The following is an 11,732-nucleotide window of genomic DNA, read 5'->3' as shown; positions in this document are numbered from 1 at the left end:
TCCCACTGATCCTCTAATGAACAATTTTTTTGTGATCCAATCAACAAAAAAAATCCCTCTCAAGCTAATGAGAGGGTGGGACCCCTCGTTCAAGACCCGAAGTCAGCACTTAAGGGAACAACCTCTCTACTATCCCTAAAATTGGGTAGGAGTGAACTCTGTCTTACACCTTATGTTCTTAGCTATCTACCCGATCTTACCCCTAAAATGGGAGACTTATTGAGCCAGCGCTGTTACGCCAATCCTCACCCATGAAAATCTAAGGATAATCTTGAATAAACAGGAGTTCATAGTTAGCTCAGGATTAAGGTCAAGTTACCTAGGTCATCGTTTTGAAATAGTCAGTCTTAAACAGTAAACAATATTATAAAGTAAGAGTGACTTATTTCTTGGTTCGATCTTATGAAAACTCATTGCATAGGACACCACCACTCCTCATGTCACCACATGAACGAATCAGGATCACTTCGTTTGTAGCATTTTACAACTCTTTGTAACAACTACAGAGTGAGCCGCATCCGATAGTGTTACCAGAATAAGGCAACCCAATCTTATTCGTATACTATAGATCATTTTGACTATTTACTCGAACCTGATCGACTTTTATGTCTCCACATAAAGTTCAAGTACTCATGTAATAGTCATAGATATTTTTGTTTATTGGATTTATTTCTAAAACGAAATAAGTTATTCATATATTCAATAACAACTTTATCGATTAACAGAATTAGTTTATTGTTTACAAACCATGAGTTTTAGGACATAAAACCCAACAAACTCCCACTTGGACTAAAACTCCAGTGGTAACATATATATGAATACATTGAGTTTTTTAGTTTTACAGAGAAATACAATAAACTAGGGTATTACATACCCATGGTTTTCCTTTACGTATCACATACCCATCCTTAGGTATCACATACCCATAGGTTTTTCTCCCACTTGCCCTAGGTTATACAACCCATAATCCTAGTCTCACTAGGTGATCCTCAAACACTTTAGCCAAGAGAATCACTGTAAACATTTTAGTATAGCGAACTTCAATTCAAAATAATATAGGGAATGCATCTTATTTTCAATACTTCTTGTTTCTCGATATGTCACCAAGACTTGATGACTTGAGTTTTCACTAAACCCAAATTATGGCTACGTTGTTATATATTCCTCCCATTACATTGAAGTATAGTCAACTCTTTGAGTAAGATGCATCTGACCTGTCCAAACAACTTTTGTTATAGCGTCAGCTTTAATCAATAACTCTTTATTGATATACACTTTGCTTTTTATTGAAACTAAATAATATATGGTGATCTCGTATACTTTTCTAGAAAAATTTAGCATTTGTCAACACACACTTGATTTTCTCTTAGTTGAAAAAATACTACTTTTGGGTTGCTTACAGATAGACATGCCATCTGAATGATATTTCAATAATTAAGGGTTCGACACTAATATATGTGTCGATCTATTCCAGATTTTTTAACTATATAAACATCTTTTACATATCATAAATAACTTTTATGAGTTCTCCATATCTCATATGAAATTTTAGAAGCACCTTAAAATTGGAATGTTATTCAAAACAATTAAGATAACTAGGTGTAGAGAGTTGCCACTTGATTTCATGTTCTATCAAATAGTCCTAGAAATCTCTGACTCTCTGTATTCTTTACTTAACAAGTTTTATACACTTTAAACCTTTCAAGTGTTCTAAACTTATTACTTAGGTAAACATAACCATTTGCCTTATTATTTTTCAGCCGTTAAATATCTAAATATTTGAAATGGCCTGGAACATTGGTTGGTTTTAGTAGAAGTTTCTTTATAGTAGAACAAATATAAAATGTAATTTTTGCTAATGTACATTTCATTTAAAATAAAAGATTACATACAACATGTCCTTTACAAAAGATAAAACAACTTTTATTACATTACTAAAAGTAACCAGATTCATTTTTTGTCAGCAACTCCAAAATCTCCCACTAGTCTTTCTAAGATATTCTTCCATGTTCACAACCTGGAGCATTACCTCATTGCAAGCAATCCTCAGGAACTAGTTTCCTTGTTTTGCTTTCTCTGCTTTTTTCTCTACAAGATATTGTGGACAATTTCTCTTCTAGTGCCCATCCTCGCTGTAGCAGAAATATTTTCCTTTATCTGTAGCTTTGGCCTTGCCTTTGTGGCCGGTAGTAGTTATATTTTTCCCTTTCCCCTTGTTCTTTTTTGCTGGAATACTTTTATTCTTAGAAGAAGAAATAACATCAGATTTTTTAGAGGACGATCATCTTTTCTCAGCAACGACAACATTTACCTCTGCTTCTTGTCCTTTTGTTCTCAAAATGGACTGAAAAGCTGTAGCTCATTGAGAAGTGTAGTCAGATTGTATTCTATCTTGTTCATTAATGCATTGGTGCAAAATTGCAAGAAGCTCTTTGAAAGAGACTCTAAAATAAAATCGAATTGACTTCTCTCATCTACGACAACTCCGTTTACCTCTACCACATTGAATGGACCATCATGTACATGACATGTTTTCTTACAGATGCCCATTCTTTTATTCAACAATTGTAAATATATTTGATAATATCATTCCTCAGGGAGAAGGATGGTTATCCAAACATCTATGTAGAGATTCCATAATCTCTTTGGTAATATACATGCTTTCATGTTTCTTAGCCAAAACATCAAATGTGCTGGCAAGAATGAAGTTTTGAGGATGCATTTGATTTAGCAATTAAAGGATTCTTGAAAGAGTTAAAAATGTCAGAAAAAAAGATTAGTGAAGGGAGAGACTTTAGTGAAGGATTTGATGATTCTGTTCATTTTAAGTGCACATTTTTCACCACGAAGAAACCACAAAGGTTGTGATTGAAAAAAAAAAAAAAAAAAAAAAAAAAAAACTTAAAAAGCTGCAATGAAAAATTCTCATCCCTATTCCCACGGGAGAAATTTATCCCCATCCTCGCAATTGAAGTAGGGATGGGGGCGGAAATTTTCGTGGACTCATCCACGAGTTAAATACAGAAGAAAGTAAATTTAAAAATTAAATAAAAAAGTAAATTAAAGTTTGATGAAACAGTAAATACAAAAAAGTAAAAAAAAAATGTAAATTGATAAAAAAGTAAATGCAAAACTGAAAAGAAAAGGAGTAAACAAAACAGAAACTCAAAATCTAAAAATAAAAAAAAAAATTAAAAAATAGAAAATTAGTTAAACACATTAGGGGTGTAAATGTAATCATCTCATAAATAATGTCATGTTTGTTTTTTTTAACATCATATCAACACCAAGGACCAGCACTGAAATCGCCACCGCCATCCTCCATTTTCCCCGCCGCCGCCGTAACACGTGACCGTCTCTCTCTCTCTCTCTCTTCCTCTGAAATTCACACTTTAAATATCCTCCATGACTTTTGCACCCGAAACCCACCATTTTCTTTCTCCATATTTCCAAACCAAACATCTGTTTCTCTCTTCATTTCAATGCCTTCCCTTCTCTTTCTCTTCTTCCTCCCTCTACATTTCTCTTCCGCCGCCCACCAAACCATCCTCCCTGGGATCGCCGCCGCCTGCGGAGCCACCCGCTTCCCTGACCAATGCGCATCCTCCATCTCCCAATCCAGCCGCCTCCCCCAGAATCCCACGCCGCTGCAGATTATTCAGGCCGCCGTCTGGCTCTCCTCGGAGAATCTCAAAATCGCCAAATCAATGGTGAAGGCCATTCTGGATTCCTCCGAGAAGAGCCCCAACCGCAACCGCACCGCCGCGGCATTGAGCTGTCTGGAGGGGCTGGGTTACTCGGAATACCGAATTTCCCTTTCCAACGACGCAATTGCTATCGGTAGGAATAAAGACGCGCGCGCGTGGCTAAGCGCGTCGCTTCTCTACCAAACCGGTTGCCGGTCGGGGCTTAAGTACGTGAACGACACGCGCGAGGTGGATGAAACGATGTCGTTCCTTGACAATTTGATCGTGCTGTCGAGCAACGCGCTGAGCATGGCGGTGGCGTACGACATTTTCGGGAATGAGACGGAGGCCTGGGGCCCACCGAGGACGGAGCGAGACGGATTCTGGGAAAGGAGTGGTGGGACGGCGGTGGTGGGGACGGGTTTGGGGATTCCGGCGAAGACGGAGGCGAATGCGACGGTGTGTAAGGAGGGGAGTGAGGGGTGTTACACGACGGTACAAGCGGCGGTGGAGGCGGCGCCGGAAAACTCGGCGGTGAGGTTTGTGATACACATAAAGGAAGGGGTTTACGAGGAGAGCGTGAGAGTGGGATTGGAGAAGAAGAATTTGGTGTTTTTGGGAGATGGGATGGGCAAAACGGTCATTACAGGATCCTTGAATGTGGGCCAGCCTGGGATCTCAACCTACAAATCCGCTACTGTCGGTGAGTCACCTTTTTAATTCACAAATCTGAATTTATTGCTTTTTTTAAAAAAAGAAAATTCTTCAACTTTTTTTTTGTTCCGGAGAAACTGAATTATTATGATCATACCTTTTGAGCAATATAATTGTAGAAAAAAAATCCTTTTAAGCAATATAAAGTTGCCGGGAGTGTGATATAAGCATGTCCTGTCGGTTTAGATTAATATTATTATTGTTGGACGAGATGTTGAGTCGAAAAATGGAATTTCGGAAGGAAATTTTACATCACTTGAGTTGAGTTAGGCTGGAAAGTAAAAGAGTTATATATTAGGGTAATTATAATTTGTAGTATTTTTAGGTATAATAATCACATTTTAAAAAAATTGCAAATATAGATAAGTCTATATCGTTGATAAACTCTAAGTCTATCAGTGATAGACTTCTATTGTTGATAAACTCTTACCAGTCATATGGTATACTTCTACGAATAATATAATTTATCATTGATAGACTATTTAAATTTGGCTAGATTTATAATTTTTTATACATTATATATCTGTTAATATTTTGGATTTAATGTCTATATTTACAACTGTCCCTATATTATGGATTGATCTAGTGGTAGTGTAAACATAAAGAAAAAAAATCTAAAAATGTATCTTTTTCCAAGAGGAAGAAGACAGACGGCGAAATTGATTTCCAAAAAAAGAATCGATTAAGCTGAACTTTGTATTATATAAAATAAAAAAAAAAAAAAAAAAACAAACTTCTTTCTATTCCCCCCTCATAGCTTCTCAGGAAGGAAGATTTTGCAATATAAATATATAGATTTTAGTATAAACTTTTATACTCTATAATGTTTAGGTATTACCACAAATAAGTTTAGTTCAATTGGTACTAGTGTATGTCGAGTTTAGTTCAATTGGCTTCAATATATGTCGAGGATCAAAAGGTCCATAATTCAATTTTTCTTCTAAAAAGAGTTTTTTTTTCTTAATTTATTTTATGTGGTTCTTGAATTTTCTTTGGTTTCGTAACAATTTTATTATTAAACTTTAATATGTAACAATTTATTTAATATATTTTAGAATTTATAATGAGTCATTAAAATAAGCTCAGCTTAACATTAATGGACATGACTTTTCTTTTTAGAGGTGAAGAAAATAATCGTCGTGAAACCATGTAAACCTTAATTTTATGTCCATAATCAATAGGAAATTGCAGGAGTTCTTGGGGATGGATTCATGGCCAGTAGACTCACCATTCAAAACACAGCAGGCCCTGATGCCCACCAAGCTGTGGCCTTTAGATCAGACAGTGATCTCTCAATCATACATAACTGTGAGTTTATAGGCAATCAAGACACTCTCTACGCCCACTCCCTTCGTCAATTCTACAATTCTTGTCGAATCGTAGGCAATGTTGATTTCATCTTTGGCAACTCAGCCTCCATCTTCCAAAACTGTCACATCTTAGTCCGTCCTCGCCAACTCAACCCTCAGCTCGGAGACGACAATCCCATCACTGCACATGGGAGGACCGACCCTGCCCAGTCGACCGGGTTCGTATTCCAAAACTGCCTCGTAAACGGCACAGAGGAGTTCATGTCATTATACTATGCCAATCCTCAGGCGCATAAAACCTTCTTGGGGCGACCGTGGAAAGAGTATTCGAGGACGATTTTTATACATTGTGATCTTGAAGCTCTTGTTTCATCGTCTGGATGGATGCCTTGGAGTGGGGATTTTGGTTTGAAGACACTATATTATGGGGAGTTTGAGAATTTTGAGATTGGATCGAATTCGTCGAAGCGAGTTGGATGGAGTAATCAAATCCCTGCAGAATATGTTTTTAGTTATTCTGTCCAGAATTTTATCCAAGGAAATGAATGGATTCCATCATCTTAGTGGAAAAGACTAGGATTAGCATTTCACTTTGTTACTATACTTGCATAATTTTATGATGAACTAAACTCCATATTTATCCATGTATTTGTGTTATATAAGGGGAGACATTCGTTCACCATGTAATAGGAGATTCTCCACCCCATTCGAGATGGATCACCTCAGAGTCTCGATCATGCAGGTTAAATGAACATCTCTACCTACGATCATGACAAACAATTTACTTAGAGTTGTGATCGGAATCTTACATCCATGCTAATGAAATTAAAAATATGACACATTAAATACAAAATGAAAAAGTTTAAAATGTATCAAAAAACTGAAAAGGTATGATGAAGGAGCAAATTATAGTTTAAGTTAAATTATTATTTCAATGATTATAATCTGCAAAGCGTGGTAAAGAAGTAGGAGAGGATTTGTTGAGCCTGAGGTTTGCAGCTGTCTTGGCATCATTTGGCCACTTGGTATGTTATATGCGTGACAACAAATCGAAATTGTTGAAGAAAATATTATTTACATCTCATTTTAGTTGAAAACCTTAAATTTTACTTTTTATTTTTATATTTATTATTATTATTATTATTTAGTTTTTGAACCCTTGAAACATCTATTATAGTTCTAGAACATTAGAAAACAACCATTCTTTTTCCATTATTACTATTTTCTATCGATTGCTTATGAAATGACAGTATAGCTTCAAATATTAGTATTATTGATGTTGTCATACATATTGAACTGATATAGGTTGAATAAAGTGCATTTTACTTGAAACCAAATTGATGGTAGATTAATTTTTATTATAATAATAACTAATTGACATTATAGTTACTTATAAATGATAATCGTGAGGGCACGAGTCAAGTTATATAGTAGTCAAGAGACTAAATATCGTCTTTAAGAGATTAAATTTACAATTTATCTTAGCTATTTTAGAATTGCAGTCAATTTGAGATCTAAAGACCGAAAAAAAGAAATGTTCACTAATATAATATTACAAATTAAAGACAAAATTTTAGGGATAAAATATTTTTTGATTTCAATGATCAATTCTTAATGTCATTTAAAGGTTTTATGGATTACTATTATCAACAAAACACTTGAATCTAGAAACTAAGATCTAGATTGTCTTTTCAAGATCAGTCTTTTCTCATGCAACACAATTAATTTCTAACGTCTTGAAATCAATTAAGGAACAACATTAGTTGAAGTTGTGATCAATTTTCATTATTATCCTAGTTATTTTAATGAAGGTCAAATAATTATCAAATGCTACAGTCTAATTACAATCTAAATACAATCTCATCGAATTGAAAATTCAATCTGAAAACATTGATGACAAAATCAATAGCAATTCAAACAATAGCACTGAGAAGTAATTCGAATAAACTATAATCCATGAATTCTAAAAATAAAATGAATGAAAAATCAATCCAACAACACCCTAGAATCTAAAGGTGATTTAGCCGCTAATCACTGTCAAATACATGGTTGATAAAAAGGAAAGGAGAAAAAGAGATAATATAATATCTCCCTATCGGTCGAGCTGCTTCGCTCCTTTGTCTCCTGAGAACATTTGTATTGCTACAATCATGCTGACCGATATGCAACTGACTGAACAGGACATATGGCCGGGTAGAAGGAGAGAACATTGATATATGAAAAATCACGATCTGGTGATATAACGCAGGGTCTTCCAAAAGTGGAACAAGTGTTAGAAGTGCATTTGATTGATTCAATATCGATGGGGAAAAAAATATTTTTTGGCTTAATCCGCACTAAAGATCAAGGAGTACAAGTGTACTCCGGCTAATAAGGGAAAGGTTTTTTTTTCTAATCCAAGTTTGACTCTGATTAGATCCTTAGCGCAAACGCTAAGTAAGCAAGCTACCTTATGTAATGTAAAAAAAACCGAGGAAAATAACGTCAAGTAGCGTAGTTGTAAGGCTTTCTTTCGTGAGCTAACCTTCTTTGCGGTAGGTCTTCTATCCGCATGAGTTAGCATCTTTCTCTCATGCCTTTTACCTTAAGCCTGACAAATCTCGAATGTTTCACTTGCCCTACCGCTTTCATTGCCCGTAAAGGCTCACGCCATTCGAGGTGGCCCAGCCCAACATTCATTCGTAAATCAATCCTGTAGTGAAATTGAGACTACTTGACCTCAGAAGCTAATTCGCGTGTAGACAGCACTGTCTGTTCCTCAGGTGATTATTATTTAAGCAAGCCATCCAATATAAAGGCTATATTGAGTACACGTGTAACAACCTAATAGGTAGAGAGGAAAAAAATCAATAATGGAAAGGAGGAAAAGCCCATAATACAACCCATAATTAAGCCCAAACTATACTATTCTTTCATCCCCCCTCAAGCAAAGCCGAGGACTGCATGGTGAACTTGTTTTTGAGACAACAGAATTGAGAAGAAGATAAATGTTTATTCATAATATTGGCAATTTGATCCTCTGACGGGACAAACCTTACTAACAACTGCTTACTCAAGAATCATTCGCGAATGAAATGGAGATCAATTTCTATGTCTTTGGTCCGTTGATGAAGTATAGGATTTGCTGCCAAGTAGGTGACACTAATGTTGTCGCACAACAATATAAGCACTGACGAAGAAGAGAAACTAGCTTCACTCAGCAAAGACTGCATCCATATCAACTCAGCTGCAGCATTAGACATAGCTCTATACTTTGACTCAACACTTGAACGAGAAACAACTTTCTGTTTAGAAGACGACAATGAAACTAGATTGTTGCCCAAATAAACACAATAACCACTTGTACTCCGTATATCATCAGAATAGTTGGCCAAATCAGCATCAGTATAGCACGTTAAAGAAGTATGGTGAGACTTAGTAAACTTAAGACCAAGTGAAGAAGTCATTTTTAAGTAGCAAAGAATGCATTTAACAACACTCCAATGAGCAATGATTGGAGCGTGAAGAAACTGATAGACTTTATTGACAGAGAAGCTCAAATCAAGATGTGTTAAAGTGCAATACTGAAGAGCACCAATAATGCTCCTATAAGTCGTTGCATCTTCAAGCAAAGGACCATCAATAAGGGATAAAACAGTACCAACAGCCATTGGAGTTACCATTAATTTGCAATAAGAGATGTCAGCTCTTTGAAGCAAATCAAAGATGTATTTTGGTTGAGACAGAAGTGAACAACCAATAAAACGTTTAACCTTAATGCCTAGAAAATATGACAGGTCACCCAAATCCTTTAAAGCAAATAAATCATTAAGAGAGCATATGAACTTCTGAATATAGTCCAAACAATTTCCAACAATGAGAATATCATCCACATATATCAAAATAATAACTATAGTTGAATGTTGATGATACACAGACATAGAACTATCAGTCGATGCCACAAACTGCCGTTGAAGCAAACAATTACTTAACTTAAGAAACCACTCACGATGACTTTGTTTCAAACCGTATAACGCCTTTTTAAGCTTGCAAACATATGAAGGATGGGCTGGATCAACAAATCCAGGAGGCTGTGCCATATATACATCCTCATAAAGATCACCATTTAGGAAGGAATTATGTAAATCCAATTGTTTAATGTGCCAATCAAACTGGACAACAAGACTTAGAATGATCAGTATGGTAGATGGCTTAACAACTGAACTAAACGTCTCAAAATAATCAATGTCATAAGATTGATCATAGGCATAAGCAACTAGACGAGCCTTATACCTCTCAATGTCTCCATTTGGTTTAAGTTTAATCTTATACACCCATTTATAACTAATAAATTTATGATGTGGTGAAGAATGAACAAGAATCCAAGTATTATTCTAAACCAAAACAAGATACACCCTAGCCATAGCCTCTTTCCATTCAACACATTTTACATCCTTACGGAAAGATGTTGGTTCAATGGGTAACGAAAGTAGAAGGCTAGATTGGGCAGCACAGACTTTTGGTTTGAAGATGCTATCTTTTGATCTTGTGATCATAAGATGGACATCAGATGGTGGTGGTAAAGGAGCAAAAAGAGGAGAATTTTGAATATGAGGTAAGGGAGAGGAAAGTTGAGGGGGAAGAGAAATTGAAACATCAAAAGAGGAAATAAATGTAATGAAAGTGGGAGTGTTTGAGGATAAATTGGTGTTGGTTGGTGGGGGAGAGGGGTGGACAGAAGGTAAGATATTAGAGGAAGGAGAGTAAGAGGTAGAGTGGAATTAGATGTAGATAAGGGGAAAGAGCAACCTTCGTTGGTGATAAAGAGGAAAAACTAAGAGTATAAACCTTTGAGTTTTATAAGGTAAATCAAGTCAAACTTGGACGTTAAGATTAAAAAGGTCTACGTAAGAGTTAAGACTATAAGAAGGAAGAATGAGAGTAATTGAAAAAGGGGAAAATATTTTAAGGATTGTGAAGCACACAGGTACTAAATGAAGGTGTAGTAAGCTTGGTTAAGAAGGGAAAATTTTGTCTAAGAAAAGAAGTCGTGCATTGAAGGCTTGATGAGGTGTGCGGTGGACTAAGCATTTAGAGGTTGGTAATCACAAGCTAGGTATTGAGGTAGGTGAAGGCATAACTAAGGATTAACCGAGGGAGAGGGTGCTTTGTGTTGAATCCAAGTGTTGGACAAGCCTCATGGTGAGGTTAGGAAGGCAAGGTGACACGCACGACAAAGAACTAGGTGACCTTAGGCAATGAGGCTTGAGCATGCATTGAGATGCGTTGGCTAGAAGTAGGGCTATGCAGCCAAGTGAGGTTATGTGGCTAAGTGAAATATGCGACCAAGTGAGGCTATGCGGCCAAGTGAGGCTATACGGACAAGGGAATGGTTGTGCGTCCGAGTGGGGTATGCGGCCAAATAGGCTATGTGGCCAAGTGTTGGTAGGCATTGGGTGAGGTATGCAGCCAAAGAATGGTAGATGCGTTGAGTAGGTAAGCTTGGGGAACAAGTTTCAGGTTGATAGTGAACTAGGACGTGGCTGAACCAAGTGAAGTTTGGGCTAAACCTAGGATGAGGTGGGCACATGGTAAGACATGCAAGGTTGGGAAGGACACCTAAAAAAGGAGGTTATGCGTTGGCCTATGCATATTGAAGACACTTTAGCCAGCATACAAGGAGGTGTAAAGGGAGATGTGTTGGCACATACATGCTGAGGGCAACTGGACATGCAAGGATGGTGAAGTGTCAAGCATTGGTGATTTTGGGACCACTATAAATAGGGCGGCTAGAAGACGTTAGTGCACACAATTCACTCGTGAAAATCAAATAAAATTTGTGTGAAAATGTTGATAGATGAGTGTATTAGGAGAGCATAGGCTGCCATTTGATTTGGAAAAGTGAGAAGTGAAGAAATTTCATTGGAAGGCAGAAAGGTCATCTGGTTGCATAGGTAGGCGCCCATTGCCTAGCTCACAGCGCAGGCGTGCGCATGCCCCATTGCAATGTGTGCCTTCAGGACTACCCGGACGCCGGTGCAGC

The 11,732-nt window shown here is 36.8% G+C and overlaps 1 protein-coding gene across 1 annotated transcript; it reads left to right on the top strand.

Annotated features, from left to right (window-relative positions):
- The first annotated feature begins 3,230 nt into the window (after nt 1-3,230).
- Nucleotides 3,231-6,430, top strand: LOC120087741 (putative pectinesterase/pectinesterase inhibitor 51). Its single transcript, XM_039044627.2, has 2 exons — nt 3,231-4,389; nt 5,592-6,430. Exons 1-2 carry the CDS (start codon nt 3,252-3,254, stop codon nt 6,272-6,274), a joined length of 1,821 nt encoding a protein of 606 aa, XP_038900555.1. The 5' UTR covers nt 3,231-3,251; the 3' UTR covers nt 6,275-6,430.
- The last annotated feature ends 5,302 nt before the right edge of the window (nt 6,431-11,732 follow it).

Source organism: Benincasa hispida, chromosome 10 (assembly GCF_027475165.1).
Source record: "Benincasa hispida cultivar pf3 chromosome 10, pf3_genome.v1.1, whole genome shotgun sequence".
Classification (NCBI taxonomy): Eukaryota; Viridiplantae; Streptophyta; class Magnoliopsida; order Cucurbitales; family Cucurbitaceae; genus Benincasa; species Benincasa hispida.
This window is presented reverse-complemented; position numbering and strand designations above follow the sequence as displayed.

Coding starts and splice junctions, on each gene's coding strand:
- LOC120087741 (XM_039044627.2), top strand. CDS start 3,252: ATGTCATGTTTGTTTTTTTTAACATCATATCAACACCAAGGACCAGCA. Junction 4,390..5,591: donor CTACAAATCCGCTACTGTCG/GTGAGTCACCTT, acceptor AGGAAATTGCAG/GAGTTCTTGGGGATGGATTC.